The sequence below is a fragment of the Ornithodoros turicata genome, chromosome 10 (genome assembly GCF_037126465.1).
Source record: "Ornithodoros turicata isolate Travis chromosome 10, ASM3712646v1, whole genome shotgun sequence".
NCBI lineage: Eukaryota > Metazoa > Arthropoda > Arachnida > Ixodida > Argasidae > Ornithodoros > Ornithodoros turicata.
Window position 1 is genome coordinate 16712087 of NC_088210.1, and position 17315 is coordinate 16729401.

The 17315-nt window shown below is 45.2% G+C and overlaps 1 protein-coding gene across 2 annotated transcripts in view; it reads left to right on the plus strand.

The window, feature by feature from the left end:
- The window catches only part of LOC135370705 (uncharacterized), a 100789-nt gene extending 83997 nt beyond the window's left edge, over nucleotides 1-16792 (plus strand). The window contains exons 61-77 of one of the 2 annotated variants that reach the window (XM_064604504.1): nucleotides 36-137; nucleotides 3017-3169; nucleotides 3754-3888; nucleotides 4797-4887; nucleotides 5363-5451; nucleotides 5512-5574; nucleotides 7513-7605; nucleotides 7665-7724; nucleotides 7825-7925; nucleotides 12077-12140; nucleotides 13009-13172; nucleotides 13252-13330; nucleotides 14009-14057; nucleotides 14157-14233; nucleotides 14304-14406; nucleotides 16460-16534; nucleotides 16600-16792. In XM_064604504.1, coding sequence (XP_064460574.1) covers nucleotides 36-137; nucleotides 3017-3169; nucleotides 3754-3888; nucleotides 4797-4887; nucleotides 5363-5451; nucleotides 5512-5574; nucleotides 7513-7605; nucleotides 7665-7724; nucleotides 7825-7925; nucleotides 12077-12140; nucleotides 13009-13172; nucleotides 13252-13330; nucleotides 14009-14057; nucleotides 14157-14233; nucleotides 14304-14406; nucleotides 16460-16534; nucleotides 16600-16676 — 1575 coding nt within the window. In that variant the 3' untranslated portion in view covers nucleotides 16677-16792. Of the gene's footprint in view, nucleotides 1-35; nucleotides 138-3016; nucleotides 3170-3753; nucleotides 3889-4796; nucleotides 4888-5362; nucleotides 5452-5511; nucleotides 5575-7260; nucleotides 7351-7512; nucleotides 7606-7664; nucleotides 7725-7824; nucleotides 7926-12076; nucleotides 12141-13008; nucleotides 13173-13251; nucleotides 13331-14008; nucleotides 14058-14156; nucleotides 14234-14303; nucleotides 14407-16459; nucleotides 16535-16599 lie in introns of those variants that run through there. The other variant, XM_064604505.1, reaches the window with a different exon arrangement.
- Nucleotides 16793-17315: the final 523 nt, after the last annotated feature.

A 17315-nucleotide genomic window follows, 5' to 3' on the forward strand; every position in this document is an offset into this window, starting at 1 on the left:
CTTGTTTCATGACACCATCTTTCCTTTTGCTGCAGTGCTACATGAAACGCATCAAGACAGGAAGGGTGCTCATGTCGCCTTATTTCAACAAGACATTGCCGGTGTCCCACTACCAGAACATTCTCGATCTCTGCGAGGTACTGTTCCGTCCCAATAACTTTTAGTCGTCCACGCGATTTATCACACGGGAGCAGAACTGCAGATTAGTATACATTCCCTGCTGAACCACTAAAGGGAACCAAGCATAGGTCGGCATTTTCCTAAAAATTCATTCGACATCCCATCATGATCGGATTTCCGCGCAGCCCATCACAAACCATCACATCACAACACCTCATTCGACTTCAACTTCAGAACCCATCACATCACAGCCCCTCATTCAACTTCAACTTCGAAACCCATTACGTCACGACCCCTCTTCAACTTCAACTTCAGAACCCATATCACATCACAACCCCTCATTCAACTTCAAAACCCATCACATCACAGCTCCTCATTCAACTTCAAAACCCATCACACTGACTTCAACCTCAGATCCCATCACGTTTTTGAAGTTGAATTCCTTGAAATTGAATATGATCGGGCCTGAGGCCGGTGATGGATTTTGAAGTTGACTTCCGATGATGGGTTTTGAGGTCGGCGATGGATTTTCAAGTGAAGTCGATGATGGCTTTTGAATTTGAATTCCAGCGAGGGCTTATGTTGTGTCCACCGCATCGCTGCGCGAACTCACTCAGTAGGGGCCTCGTGAGTGCCCCTCATCCTCCTTTGGTAGTGGTGGCCCACACGTTGTTATAGTGCAGTTTAAAGTGGTGCTGAGCTGCGCTGCAGGGTTCTATACTCCATTTGCAACGATCACGGCGATGCTTTATTAAATCTGTTGTCACTTTGACGAGACTGTTACAATGAGGGAAGTAGCAAACTTTAAAGGGGTACCCGCACTCCCTTTCTGTGACTTGGTTATTGCTATTGCGGTTGCTGTGAACCATGTAAAATTCGCTGCCTGCCATTTACCACTTTGGTACTGGTTGCCGACATGTTGGTATTGTGCATATTAAAGGGGTGTTGTGCTGTGCTTTAGGTTTTATATTTCATTCCCTGATATGAGCAACTAAAGGACCAATTCCTCGTATCGCTGGTTCCAATGTCATAATGATAACAAATAAGGCTCTAAAATTAACTGGGCTTATAGCATGGGTAGCCACAAAATTCTTAAAAAGCAGGACCGGGGCTTTAAACTTTACAGGAGCTGCAGCAGTGGAGGCCGGAAAAGTCGCAAAAAGTAGCACAAGACCCCTTTAATATGAACTAGTGCCCTCGTATCGGTCGTCGGCCAAAGTCATGACGATAGCAAAAAACGTTTTAAACGTCACAGGGATTGCAGCAGTGGCGGCCGCAAAATTCGCAAAAAGTAGCACAATCGCTTCACCTTCAAAGCCCATAATACACTGCCTTCAACCTCAAAACCCATCACACGAACTACAACTTCAAAACCCGTCACATCACATCATACCCCTTCATTCAACCTCAACGTCACATCACCTTCCTTCAACTTCAACATCGCATCACCTCATAGCCCTTCATTCAACTTCACCTCGCCTCATAGCCCTTCATGCAACTTCACCTCACCGCATAGCCCTTCATGCAACTTCACCTCACCTCACCTCACCTCATGGCCCTTCATTCAACCTCACATCATTCCCCGTGGTGTGATGGTGAATGAGGTCGGTGAAGGCCATCATGAATGAATTCGCCGACCTATGGAACCAAGGAATGACATTCAGAATTCTTGAACTTTCTTCATCAATGATATGTATGGTATCAATGAATCAATGGTGTGTGTACGCATGTACAGTCGACACCAGCAGCGCCCTCGGACACTCCCACCACCACGATCACGTCAAGCATCGTCATCGCCACTTCGATCATTCCCGTCATCTCTCATCGTCATCACTGATCATTGTCACCACTCATATTAGACCCCTAGCTATGGGGTAGCGTTCCACTCCTAGAGTGGAAAACCTCCCCACTTCATCATCACAATATATATGTTGTTGTTGTTACAGTCGACACGCGTTAATGTGACACTCGTTACCATGACATCCTCACTTTATGACCACTTTTCTAGGGCACCGTGTTTTCCCCAATGGAGGTCCTGTGTAAAGGCCTCTCGTTATTATGACAACACGATAATTCGACTATGACTAATATTTCGGGGGACAGACTGGGGAGAACACTTGCATTCTTCCCCCCGTTATTGCGACCACAAACCGAGTCATCCTCCTGACCAGCAGTCCAGTGGTCCAGGGATGACGTACGCGCGGTATGTATCTGACAAGACGGTGTGCATGCAGGCCAGCTGGTGGATGAATTCCAGAATGTAAAAGCCTGAGTCTGGGCACACCGAGGGACTCACGACTCGGGCTCAGGGACTCAGGCTTTTACATTACGGGGCGCGGACTGTATATTTGCCATCGCCTGCGCAATTGAGCAAGCAGAAAATCTACGTAGCGGCAGTTTTTCTAAGCAAGAGGTTTTAATGAATTTCTTCCCTGGATAAATTGCAAATACATTGTAAAGTTGTAAATAACAAATTGCATCGTTAAAATAAAATAAATGGAATTGAAATAATGTGCCAACAATATCTGCGTCTTCAATATATGAGACAGAGCCAAACAGACTTCCTTTATGAATAGCTTCCCTAAGGCATCATCCATGTTTCTGTTTCGTTTTTCTTTTTGTTGCTGTTGTCGTGTGGTCACGTGAAAATAGCACCAAGGGAACACCCGGTATCCTCACAATGACGTCACGCTGACGTCTAGTATAAGCCACTCATGCGTGAATTTTCATGAACAGGGTGAAATACTACAAGCATAGTGGTCGGTCACAGCTTCTCTGCCTCTGTCATTGCATGCGTCATTTTGTTATCATTACAAACCATTTCGTTTACATTATTTCTATTAGTATTTCTCTCTTGCTCTGCGTTTTAAATACTTTATTGTTCTCCATTACTCAGTTTTTCCATTATTTTGCGCCGGGGGGTGGCGAAGCGGTTGAGCACATCTTGCTCTCTATCTTTGGACGTCGACTGGAAGACAAGGAGTTGGAGGAAGCCGTCTCATTAAGGAAATATTCCTGTCTAACACAAAGAAGGTTCGTCGATTTTAAGGTATGCTTTCGTCATTTCTGAAACCTTCGCTCTTTAAACAGAACTCCACCTCATAGCACGCTCCTAGCCAACCATCATCGTGAATGGCTTCGTTCTCTCCCTGATTTGTTGCAAACAAAAGAGGCGTAGCCATTTTTGTGACACTTATGGAGTTCGTCCTCAACAAGAGAACATGCCGTTTGGACTATGTGTGTGCCGTGATGTTATGTTCTAAGAACCCAATGTGGTTGAAATTATCCGCAGTCCTACCCCGTGCAGTATGGCGCCACACAAGTAGGCTGAGAGGCGTGTAAATCTACTCCCAATTATGCGTTCAAGAACACATCTTAATCTGTTTGTGTTGGCCCTGCGGAGTCCAATATTAATAACAGTCATAATTATAATAATAACTAACTAACTAATAATAACTGTGATAATTTTGTCGGCAAGAAAGTTCGTTTTCGTTTGAAACTTCCCGGAAGCGCGTCATGCTCTAAGAACTCCCATCTTATGTATCGAAAATGCTCTGTGCCTGATGCTCTGTGCCTGGCCGTAGTGCTCCGTCTATATTGGTTTTTGTTGCTTTTCTATTTTATTTTTTTCAGACCCGTTATACTTCGGGGCTCAGCCTGAAACTCGCCTGGAAGAGGTATGGTAACTTTAAAGTACCCGTCAACAGCAACATGTCTACGCGGCAGCTGTATGACTGCATCAGCAGCCACTGTGGTGACATCGCGGAGGTAAGTATTCTTTGATGTTCAAATTTTCCCAAGCAGCACGACATCTTTGCCCAATATTGGTTCAATCTCGGTATAATATTGGGCCGACATTGCCAATGTTGGTCCAATATTGGGCCAACATGTTGTTCCGCTTGGGGATGAAGGACTCACCAAGCATGTCGCTGCTCCAACAAAAGCGTAGAGCAACCAGGCGGAAACTCCATGTAGTATGTGAGAGCGGATCTTCAGTTTCAACGGTAGTTCGTGAGCGATCCATTTGGAATATACCGTGTTCAATATGTGACGGTGTTTTTTTTTTATATGGGTTATATAAGAGAGGTTATGAAGGGGCGAGATGCGTATAGGCATATGGGCTCAGCACTAGCTCCCGTGGCATAGTGGTTGGGATTACCGCTTGCCACGCCGAGATGAGTGGCAGGTGGCGCAAGTTCAAATCTCCACACCGATCGCGCTGTGCTGTCTGAGGTTTTCCTTGGGTTCTCCGGAAAACTTTTCAGACGAATGTCGCCACAGATCCCCCTAAATGCGGCCCAGGACGAATTTTTAAAAAGATGTGCTCAGTGACGTGTTTCCAGAATTTTAAGTTATCCGCGTACGATCTTAGCAGAAGAGACCACCAGTTTTTTGTCTTCTTTTTTTTTTTTTAGTAGTGATACGCGGAAGCTGACCTGACTATATAAGCGTAAAGACTGAAGAAGAAAAAAAGCAGCTATTAAGATGGATACCTTATGATGGCATCCTCGGAAGAATCAGAAAATATGAAAGCACGTTAAATGTACTTCAAAAGAAATTCCAGTCAAGACGTAGGAAATGTCAGGGTTACGCCACGTCTCCCACGTGCCCATCTTGTTGGCTCGTCTAAACGTTACGTTATGGCGGTAATTTTTTTCCCGTCGATTCGTTCGCAGGTGCCTTCATGTCACATGATGTCATCGATGGCGTCTTCCTTGTGCAACCATGATGTAACTTCTACATTGTGTGAACTTATGGACAAGTCAGGTAAGTTGCCATACAATCAGGAAGAAAAAAAAAGAAGGAAGACGTGATATGAAGAATAGGAATAAATGTTTCATTGTCGACACTAGTAACGTCTGCACGGTTCCGCACACTAGGCCATGCCGAAATGTACACTCTTAAAAATGAACTTCACCGCATAGCACACTCCCAACCAACCATCATCTTGAATGATATCGTTATCTACCCTGATTTGTTGAAAACTGGACGCGTACGCCTTTTCTGTGACAATTATGAACAGCATAAGTGTCACAAAAAAGGCGTACGCCTCCCGTTTTCAACAAATCAGAGCAGATAACGATATCATTAGAGGTGATGGTTGGCTAGGAGCGTACTATGCGGTGAAGTTCATTTTTAAGAGTGTAGCTCTAAATTTTTTTTTTTTGTAAAAACTTGTACTTCTTTTCCTCACATTCCTGCATCGCCTCATACTGGAATTACCAAAACTTCATCCTTGTAGATATGGATGACGATGTTTATGCTGCGTTGGGAAGCCTCATATCATCGTGTCATAACCCCGTCAGTGTGGACGTGCCGCTGGCTCTCGAGGTACCATTGTACCCGTATACTTCGAGCTCACTAAGTGACCACTCCCTTCTAATCTTTCAGTGCCTTGCGGAGGTTGTTTCAAAAGTCCTGGACCCAAAGGAGTTTGCAGCAATGACAACAGAGGTAAGGATGCGGTAGTTTGACGACACAGTTGAAGCACACAATATCCTATACATACCGCAACGTAAGTCGCTTTTTTTTTAAATCCACCGAAAAGCTGCTCCTCGTCTTATACGCAGTGATTGGATGAAAATCTGCGAGTCTCGCAAACCATGTGCGGCAGACGACGCAATAGTAAACACCAATGTAAGGGAATGTTGATGATTCGAGTTTTTTGGGCGCATCGACAACAAAGATCATAAAGCGGCAAAACATTAGTAGCATAAGGGAGCATGAGGCACAGTGAGGCATGGAGCGGAGTGTTGCTTCGCCAATATCTGTATCATTCGGAAATCTTAGAAAAGCGAAACTGTAACTGTGTCCGTCAACCAGTGCGACATCGTCATCAGTTCATGCTACAAATTGTGGAGCCTTGTCGATCAGTTAGGCAAATCAGTTTGGCGGACGTATCTAGACGAGGAAATGATATTTTCAAGACATATCTTTGTGGTATACGCAACAATAGTGACTAGAACCTTACACATTGTCTCTGTAGTAGATGAAAGCAGAATCACTGTGAATTAGACTCAAAAGATGCAATGCTTCTTTTCTCATGCTCAGCCACGTGCTGAGATGGGCATCTCAATAGCTGTGTGATGGGACACGGTGTTATGGGACAATATATGGGGCACGGTGTTACGGGACCACATGGGGCATGGTGTTACGGGACCATATATGAAGCACGGTGTTACGGGACCACATGGGGCACGGCGTTACGAGACCATATGGGGCACACTGCAGGGTGGTGTTCTCCAGGGTGCACTCTAAATCTTTTCACACCTTTAAAGGTGTAATAACGTGCATGGCGTACGCCTTCTTCGGTGTAATTTTAGTAACATCATAATGGAGCACGGTTTCGCACTAATTTTCTTTACTCGAGTGTTCTCTGTCCTCCAAAAATTCAGTCTTGCAACGTCTCAACATTGTTCAACAGTATTGTAGACACTTGCACGTGCTCGATTCTCGGTAGCGATGCATATATGCATTACCTCGTGTCTACGATATCCAAGAGATAATGAAAGCAAGATTTGCGCTGACACTTGATCTTTTGTAATGCTTTTCGAATTTTGTAAAATATCATCCTGGAGATGCAATGTTACGCAACCAGGTTGAATGTGCATAGCGCACACCTTTAAAGGTGTGAAAAAGTTTACAGTGTGGTGAAAAGCACGGTTTCTACATAACGTCAGCTTTCTCGCAGGAAAGAATGTCGCGGGGGAATACGAATCTGAGGCAGAGCAAGAACAGATCGAACTTGGGAGTCGATCCCAACGTTCCCGATAAGGCACTGCTAAATGGGAGCGACATTGCTGACGTCTTGTGTCTCCCATGGAGCGCTCCCACCAGTGAGATGCCGCGAGCGCTGCAATATGCGTTCCAAGTTGACTTTGCATCAATTAATTCGTTTATGCTCTCGGTAGCATACTTCCCCACTATAGTTGTAACATTCTGCCTAAGCCTGGAGTTAGCTGTCTATATTTTCTTGATTTGTCGGAGTATGTCTTCAAAAACAACGTTCATTTTGTACGGCCTGCATAAACAATATTCGTACTAGCCAGCAGGGTTAAAAATGTGTGGTTTTCTTTCCTGTACAAAAATTTAAAAAACTCTATTAATTTTTTCGTCTCATTGTGCCTCACCTTCCCCTAGTTTTAGCAAGGTGTAGATGAGGGGAACCACTCACCATCCAAGTAGAGGTAGTAGAAAAGAGAACCAACGATGAACACTTCTTTAATGGACACTAGCTTCCATGTAGCAGACTACATTATTCAGGTGTAGAAGTACAACATATGATGCAGCATCATATGTTGTACCTTTACACCTGAATAAATGTAGTCTGCTACATGAAAGCTAGTGTCCATTAAAGAAATGTTCATCGTTGGTTCTCTTTTCTACTTTTAGCAAGCCGAGAAGTGGCTCAGACATTCTGGCACAGCGGCTTCAACGGCATTCGAGTCCTTTTTGGAGACGCATGGTCACAGAGGTTACAACGAGGTACGTTACCACCAGAATAGGAGCCATACAGAAAGCTAATTATCTCAGTTTCATTTCAGTTTGACATTCATCAGCCAACCTGGAGAATGAAACCAACCATTCTGATAAAAAACTTGCAGGTGAGGGATGATGATCTTTATTGTGCCTCAGAAAATGAAAAATATATGCATTAGTATGTACTTGTATGGGCTTTTATGTTATTACTGCATCATTTTGAAGGTGCTAGTACTCAACGTCGGCCACAAGAACCTGATGAAATCCCATGTTCCTCTTTTTGAAGCCATTGATAGCCTCAACCTTCCACTGTCTTTATTACAAAGGTACGGTGTGCCGTAATGTATCTATCATAGCTATCGGCCGGTGTGATACTCTGCCTTTTTCTTTCGTGCTACATTTTATTGCTCTAAACTTGTCCCTGCATGTATGGCCGTCACTAACTCAGTAATACCATCTACCCTCCAAAAGAAAGAAATTTGCCACAGTGACGCTCTGCAATCTGCACCAAACATATTGTTCTCGCCTCTGATTTGATGCGAGAGTGGGGCATACGCCTTTTTCTTTCTTTTTTTTTGTGACAGTTAAAGGGACTGTCACATTCAGACACCCATCTATGAAACCGATACGGCTATGTTCGGCATCGGCTGACAATATGCCCGGCTAATTTTTTTCAGGAAAGTGCTCAGATATTAAATAAACAAATTTTAAAGATCGGCGCTTCTTCTACCGCCGCAGAAGCTCCGGCGGTGTGACGTCACTCCCTAAGCGGAGGAGTGAGAGGGTGCGGCGGCCCCCAGAAGAGGAAAGGCGCCGTCAAGACGCCCTGTAACTATAGACCTTGTCGCGCTACTCTCAAACCACCAATCTCCGTGCGCTCGTTAGCCTCGTTCCCAGCGACGACACAAGAGAGGTGGACTGCCAAAATCACTCTTCCCATTGGGATGAATTCTGGTGGCCGCCGTCTTTAATGATTCTGACTGACGATAACGTAATATTCGATATAACTAGTCATCCGGTAAAAGATCTGAGTAGCGTATCAACGTTCGAAAGATCAAAGAAAAAGATGATTGCTCGCTTTCGCGTGTGATGTGCACAGTTGTTCACGTGAGGAGAGCTGGCCATGGGATATCTTTTCTACACCGGTTCCCGAGCGGAAGAAACTGAACGCGCACGAAATGAAGAGGAACGGACACGAAAACGAACGAAAACACACACGGGAAAATGAAGGAACTCGGCAAACTGCAGTCCACACGTGCACAGTTCATGTGACTAACACGGGGTGGCAGCACTAATGGCGGCGCCCATCCCTTGAGTCGCGTTTTTGTGTATACGAGACGCCCACGCGGCCGTGGCATTCTTTTTCTCAAGGTCGTGCCCTCATTGGTTCATAGGGAGTGTCCTTTTCTCGTTTTTCCAGATAGGGAATAGACCTCTCCCTGTTTGTAAACAAATGACGTAATAGTGTTCGACAGCGCCACCAATTTGGTAGAGTTGAACTACGCTCGAGGCTAGGGGCGAACGATGAGGGGATTACGATGGTGCCTGCAAGGGACGCGACCTTCAGTCCTACTTTGATTTCAGTAGGAGGCGGCGAACAAGTGCCCATTCGTGGAAACCAGCCCTTCCCTTCCGATTTGTTTCGCTTTCAGTCTGTCTACTACCAACGTCATGATGACGTTTGTCAGGTAGTGGTCTATTCCTGCATACTCTCAACATCCGCCGTCTGCTGTTGTCATGCATTCTGCCGCATAACAGCGAAAACTACGCCACTCTTACGTGCAGGACTTTCGATACCATATGGTCAGTGGCCCACGAAGAATGAAATGGCGCTGTAGTTTCGAAACCGACAGAAACAGATGCGACCATCCCTTTAACGGGTGTCCCATGCAATTGCCACAAAAAGGCGTACTGCTCTCCTTTTTAACAACATCTTTCTGGCCCAGGATGGGGCTGTGATCAGCGTTCCCTGCTCGCGGTTCACGCGGCATTGGTGAGGGCAACTGTGCTTTACAGCCTTCCTATTCTGCACAGGATATCAACAACTTCATTAAATACGCTTCGGCCCCTGTTTGCTCGAAGCCTTCGTCGATGCCTCGGAGTTCCAAGAATGGCTGAAACACGACAAGTACTGGCTGAAGCTGGTGAGCTCCCGCTTGAAGTTCTCCGTGAACGGGAAACGGCTCGGCACTACCTCCGTTTGCGTGCTCACATTCCCCGCCACCCGCTACTCAGGAAAATTCGATACCGCCCTGGAAGCGACTTCTATCGAGTAGCGCAGAGGACACGCCAGACTCTCACTGGCTTCATAACTAAGGACACTATACCGCCGGAAGCTCCCTGGTCTCTCCCGGTACCGCCCACGTTTGTACGCCTCCCAAACCTTCTGCAAAGAAGAGATCAGGTCCCCCCTCAAGTCCTCCGAGCCCATTTTCATGCTCTGGTAGACGAGAAGTTTTCTACGTTTACGGCAGCATATACTGATGGCGCATCCCGAAACAACAAGTCCGCCTCAGCCTTCGTCATTCCATCCGAAGGCGTCGTGCACGGAAGACGCCTTTCACATCCAACCTCCTCCACAGCTGCGGAACTCTATGCCATCCTTTCTTTCTACAACACATCGCTGATTTTCCACCCCGGGAATGGGCAGTCTTTACAGACTCCAAATCTGCAGTTCAAGCAATTGAAACTTCCGGCATACGAGGCCCATCCGCACCCCTAGTCACCGACGTGTTAATGGCTTACCACACTATCTACGCCGCAGGCCACATGCTAGTTCTCCAGTGGGTTCCAGCCCATTGTGGTGTCGTGGGGAACGAGCAGGCCGACAGCGCCGCAGAAGCAGCACTCTCGTCTCGGAACCGGACCCGTATTGTTCTGCTCAGAGGAGACCGCCGTTCAATTCTGCGACGTCTAGTGACACCCCTGGCTTCCCGCCAACGGACAACCGACATTCTTCCCCCCTCTATGTTGAACAGAGTTGATCCCATGCTCGCTTTCCGCATGCCACGAAACACATCTCGTCAGGATGCTGCATTAATCCACCGCATGCGCCTCGAACCAGCTCCGGTGGCGCAGCGGTAACGCGTGCGCTTGGAGACTGGGAGGTCCGCGGTTCGAATCCGCGGGCCGGCTGTGCCGTCTGGGGTTTTTCCTGGGTTTCCCTCAGATGTGTAATAGGCGTATGCCGGCACAGTTCCCCTGAAGTCGGCCCATGGACGCAGCTATCCTCCACTTCTTCACTATCTTCAGGTCTTCCACTTCACCCTTTCCTCCTCTCCTCCATCTTTCCCTTCCCGAGAAACATGCCGCCTAATCAGGCAGGCAGACCTCTCGGGTTCCTCCCAACGACACTCCTCCTCCTCCTCATGCGCCTCGATGTGGCCTTTACAGCTCAGTGGCGTTACCGCTTGAGACAAATTGATTCTCCCACCTGTTGCCACTGTGGTGCTCTTGAGGATCTGGAGCACATTCTTCTTCATTGCCCTCACTACGAACCTTCCCGAATCACACTCTCCGAGTCTCTTCGTCAGCTGGACTCTCGCCCTTTCTCCCTACCGAAATTGCTTGGTCCCTGGCCCAATCCAGCCCAGCAACGCTCTGCGCTCAAAGCTCTTCTGACATTTCTGGACACCATCGGACTTCGATCGTTATTGTAAAGGGGCTCGTTATTTTATTCCCCCCATTCCACCAAGCACTGGGGTAGAGTATCGCCTGTTGCGATGAAACTCCCCACTCTCCAAGGCCGAAAATAAAGTTGTTGTTGTTGTTTAACAAATACGGAAAACGAACGACATCATTCTGAACGCAGTTGGTTATGTGCCTGTAATAGGGGTCACACGGGCAGTCTTCGATGGTCATTGAAACCAATGGCTACTGACCACGCGCCCAGCACCATCTAGCGTGCATTTTGTCAACCTGTCAGGGAGCATTGGACTCAATGCTCTTTGTAAAGCTGACACGTTACACGCTTGGTGGCGCTACGTGCTTGTTCAATGGCCATTGGTTTCAATGACCATCGGAGACTGCACGTATGACAGAGGTGCTATGCAGTGTCGTTATTAATTGATTAATTGATCAATTAATTAATCAATAACTACACTGCATAATACCTCTGTCGCACGGGCTGTCTTCGATGGTCATTGAGACCAGTTGCTACTGACCATGCACCCAGCGCCATCTAGTGTGCATTTTGTCAACCTGTCTGGGAGCATTGGACCCAATGCTCTTTGCGAAGTTGACACCTTACACGCTTGGTGGCGCTACGTGCTCGTTCAATGGCCATTGGTTTCAATGACCATCGAAGACTGCCTGTATGACAGAGGTATTATGCAGTGTAGTTATTAATTAATCCATTAATTAATTTGTTTGGCTAAGATTATTCAAAGCGCTTTTACAGTATGAAAAAGATGAAAGGCAAAAGAAAAGCATGCTTTTTTAGTGTGATAACAGAGATCTTTTTATTGCTACTTATAAGGTTGAGACTGGCTTACCTGGTGGAAATGAGTCGCAGATCAGTGGCACAGCGTGAGTCTTCAAAGGTTCGAGGGCTTCTCTATGCATCTACTTATCTGCTTGATTTACATTACCTTTCTTCATTTTAAACGACAGTATGAAGCGTTGGCTAAAATGTTCAGAATGACGATTTAGTTTAAAAGTGACATAATCGTGAATCATCGGAAGGGGGCACTATCAGTGATTGATGTGTTTATTGCTATGACGTATCGTCACTGCATTTCGTATCCCTTACTTCTTCACAACTACATGGAGTAATTGATAGCCGTAAAGTGTCATATTATCCCGGTACACATTAAACGAGCAAGGAAGCGACATTTGGCAGTACCAAGTTTCAGTAGATCGAAAGGTGTTCACGATAATGGTTCAGAAAATATGATAAGCCAATCGCAGTGTTTCTTTGAAGCGGGTGACATCACATTGCTGACCTTGGATTTGACAACTTCTTTTATCGTATCGTTTCCGTAGAGTTCTTCCGGTGTACTAATACCCGCTATTGCTAGAAACCCTGCTTCATTCAACAAGGTGTCTATCAGGGACCAGCATGCAAAATATTTTTTGCTGTGCGGTTAAATTAAATTAATTACGCGATTAAATTTGCAACAGCGCCCTGAAAAGGCAACCGTGAGCCGTACGGCACGGCCACCACTGAAGCGCGCCCTTACGTCGGGCGCGCAGCAAAAGCGCGGGGCAGGCTCCCATTGGTCTCCTCAAATGATTTGTTCCAATCGTCGTCGGAGGTCGTTCGAGGAGACCAATCCTCGTTCCTGTTGTCTTGTTGTCACGGTAACGCGGCATCTTTCATTCCACGAGAAGAAATTTTTTTCGCTTTAGTGTCTCTTTAATGCTTTCTCGTGTAATTTTCACCATGCGTGGTATCCGTCATGTTTTCAGTCACTCCTCATCAAGGCAGTAGATGCATTCCGTATCGCATACCATCAGTTGGCAGACAAGATGCTACAGGAGGGTTTCATACCAGAAAGGGACCTTCTCTTCTTCGTGACGCACGACGAAATAGGACGCTTACTGAACACCAGGAGCGCTACCATCCTTTCCAGGTCTCTTTACACTTCAAACACTTGTACTGTCTGTTGTGAAATGCCTTCAACTGTACCACTTCTCCTGTTCCAACGGTAGAGCGTACAAGAGAAGGTCTGTCTTCCCAAAGGTCTCTGAGATGGAATTCCCAGAGATCACAAGAGGACCCATTCATTCTGTAAGCTGGTATATTTATATGCAATGGGTTATAATTTATTAAGGCTTATTATTTAAGTAATTGGTTAGTTGGTTAGTAAGTTTAATAAAGACTATTCGTTTACTCATGTCACTAAGTTTGTTTCAACAATACGCTATCAGAACGGGACTTCACCACATAACGTGCTAAAGACCAACAGTTGCGCACAATGATACTGTCCTGGATGATGCTCCTGATCTCTGAAAAGTGTGGGGCGTACGCTTCTTCTTCTTCTTCTTTTTTTTTTGTGGCACTTAAAATAACTGCATAAGTGGCACAAAAAGGCATGTGCATCCTGACTCATTCAGTATTAGTGTTGACTAAAGAAGTGTGTTATGCGGTTATATGTTAAGCTCTGTTGCTCTGTGTCTCCTGCCATTACCCCCCTCCTCCCCACTCTGTTGTAAGAGTGCATCAGTTCATTAACAATAAGGAGTGATTAAATGACAAATTAAGTAAATAACAGGTACTCAATATTGAACGCTCCTGTACATAACGGATGCACGCAATTTGAAATAAAACTATAAATGTACAACATAAGGTTTACATAACATCTTAGAGACTGATGATGACAATGACGATGACAATTTTTTCACTGTTGACGCGTTCTGACAATTCTCGGACTATGCAAGTTGTTACAAATGCTTATATTTGGTGCAGGAAGTACAAGAGGAACCGCAGCTCACAGATGACACTACATTCCTCAAGGGTGAAGTTCTCACACTTATTGCAAGCTTGGAATCAATCAATCCATCGATGCGTATGGTTGAGTGAGCTTTCTTTCAATATGTCTGATTTTGCGGTACAGGCATCCCGATCAGCAAGGGATCCGTAGAAGGCACAGCTCGTGTTGTTACGTCCATCGATGAAGCATCCACGATACAGGTGGGTACATCCGAAAATATGTGAATATTGGAAGTACCTGATTGATGAATGAACGCAATGTCTCGTTCAGCGTGGAGATATCCTCATCACGTACGCCACAGACATTGGATGGACTCCTTATTTCACTCTCATCTCAGGCATAGTCACCGAGCTGGGTGGTCTCATGTCACACGGTAAGACCTACCAGAACGAGGAAAATTAAGATAAAAGAAATATAGATATATACATAGAATGCAATGTACCGTATTCAGAGTTGTACACGTTACTCGAAAAAATTAATTTATTACAATTACGGTTACTACTGAGCGAAAAGTAATTCTTTACCGTTACAAATTACTTCATCAAAAAATGTAATACGTTACCGATTAAAAATGTAACGCGTTACTTTTCCCGTTACTTTTATATTGTGGGCCATACTAAAGCCAACAAGCCTGCAGCGAATGCAACCATGCAGCTCTTGTTGCAAATTCTAATATGAGACACTAACATATACGATACGTGAAATTCACAAATATATTTGAAAACAAGATACAAAACACATACACGCATATATTTCATATTTATATACATATTTATATCTATATGTACACAACATTGTTGACACCATTGTTGACAGCTAGAAGGTTAAAAAAGTAATCGATTACTCAGTAATTGATTACCGAAAATTGTAATCAGATTACTTGGAAAATTACTTACTCACAAAATTAATTGATTACGTTAAAAAATTACTGAAAAAAGTAATTGATTACTAGTAACGCAATTACTAGTAACGCGTTACGTACAACTCTGACCGTATTGACATGATTGTAACGCGCAGGTGAATTTAGCAAGAAAAATCACCAAAAAAAATGTTAGATGCCAATTCTACCGCGCGTGTATGAAACAGGAGACCAAACACGTTTTGATGACTAGAACAAAGTACTTTATGGCTAGAAACGTACAACACATTTCACTTCATTCGACTTCACAGTCCGAGAGTTCCTTGTCGCTATCAACTGACCACAGGTAATCGTCCTGTCGCTGCTGTCCTTAATCGCTGCTGTCCTTCACATAGTCCTCTAGTGAATCTTCCAGTGCGGGGAAGCGTGCGGACTGAGGTTCGTTGAATCCTCTTCTCGAGGACTTACAGCAGATGCCCTTTTCCGGCATTGCTTCGGTAGGCGTTGCCATTCTGTAACTCGGCTTCACCTAACACTTTCGTGTACTGCAGCCAAGCCCGAAACTTTTAGATTCGAATTTGGACGGGCAAGGGAAGCTGCCATGGCCCCATTCTTCTGTAACCTAACTTATCACAAAACTGGGAGGAGGAAAACTATGGGGGGAGGAAGCCCCCCTCCCCCCATATCCCCTCACCAACTGCTGTCAGAAGCCCTGTAAACAAAATACAGAAACCGACACTGAAGATTTTTGTTTAAGTTTGATTTGTACACGCTTTCGCGTGGACCTCCACGCGAAAGCTTGTACAAATTAAACTTAAACAAAAATCTTCAGTGTCTGCTTCTGTATTTTGTTTATGTGATCTACAGGACTTGACTCCCCTCTTCGTATACGCTCAAGCCCTGTAAACAAAGAAATGAAAACGCTTATTTGCGCTGCCGAGATAATTAATTCAAATTTTCTTCGTTCCCGCTTTATCTTGTTCAACAAACCTGCCGGGTCCTGCCGTTCGGTGCCCTCTCTCGAGGGGGCGCTCGGGGCGGCTGCCCCTCTCGCACCCCTGTCGCTACTGCTGCTCTGGGTACACCTCAATCGCGCACTAACCGTATCAGTTCTGGTTGAGACACATAATTTTTGTCCACGTTATTAGTCTAATTGGGTGGGGTACATTGAGAAACTGAGTGGGCAAACCAACAATACACGTACAACATGGACAACATAAACGTGGTATGAGCCTGTCCCGTGTTGCATACGCGTTTGTGCCCTTCGGTTTTTAAGACAATTTTCGTTCACGGCTTTTACTTATTCAAACAACTTCAGCATTAGAATTAATTCTGACAGCCGAAAGTGGAATCAGCATGAAGAACGGCACGATGTGTATTGAGCGTAAAATGTGCCAAACAACTGCATGCAACTGAACTTAGTTTCCGAAATTACTTAAAAGACACGCGCCGTGTTCCTGTTTCCGTTTCATCGTTTTCAATTATGCACACGGTTGAGGGACACGGTTCAAAGTATAGTGCTGCTGTACATGCGTTCATCTCTATGCATGTCGATCGCTCACCGTAGGAGCTGTGGTGGCACGAGAATACGGCCTGCCTTGCATCGTTGCTCTGCACGGAGCTACAAAATTTTTCAAAACAGGTACGTTCTGCGAACACATTTATAAAATGTCATTAATTCAATGGCGGATGTCTCGTCGTTTGCAGGAGATAGGGTCTACTTGAATGCTTCTCAAGGCGTGCTGCAGAAGATGGACAGCAACTTGAAAACCACGGAGCTATAGTATTGTGCCATATATTACAGGCGGATACTTGATGTAACCGATCGAGTGAACATACTCGTATAATGATGGGTGTCACCCAGCTACGATGTTTGTAAATAAATTTAACAGATACTTTCTCTCTCTCTCTCTCTCGTATAATGCCATGATATGAAGTGCATGTTGTAAAAGATGTGCCACTTGCTTGTTAATTAACTGCCTTAGTTATTATTTGATTATTTATCTTGCTGATCTCTTGGGTCTCTGGTTACAGGCGACCACGTACTCATGGCACTAACACCAGGTGTACGCCTCTTTGTGAAAATTAAGGTAACTTCGCCGGTGCCACAAAAAAAAGCATACTCCTCCCGTTTTTAACAAATCTGGGACGAAAATGATGTCATTCGGGATCATGCATGGCCAGAAGCGTGCTACGCGGTCGAGTTCAGCGACATTGTGTAATTGTCACAAAACGGCGTATGCCCTAATGATTTTTTTTAAAATAGAAGTGTACGCTTTTTTGTGATGCTCGTGCAGTTATGACAATTGTCACAAAACGATCTAGTATGTTCAGCTCTATGTTCCGCTATAAGATGTCGACATCAGCGAGCCGAAGTTCACGACGAGTCAATGTGAGTGGTCATCTGCCCTAAACAGCCCCAT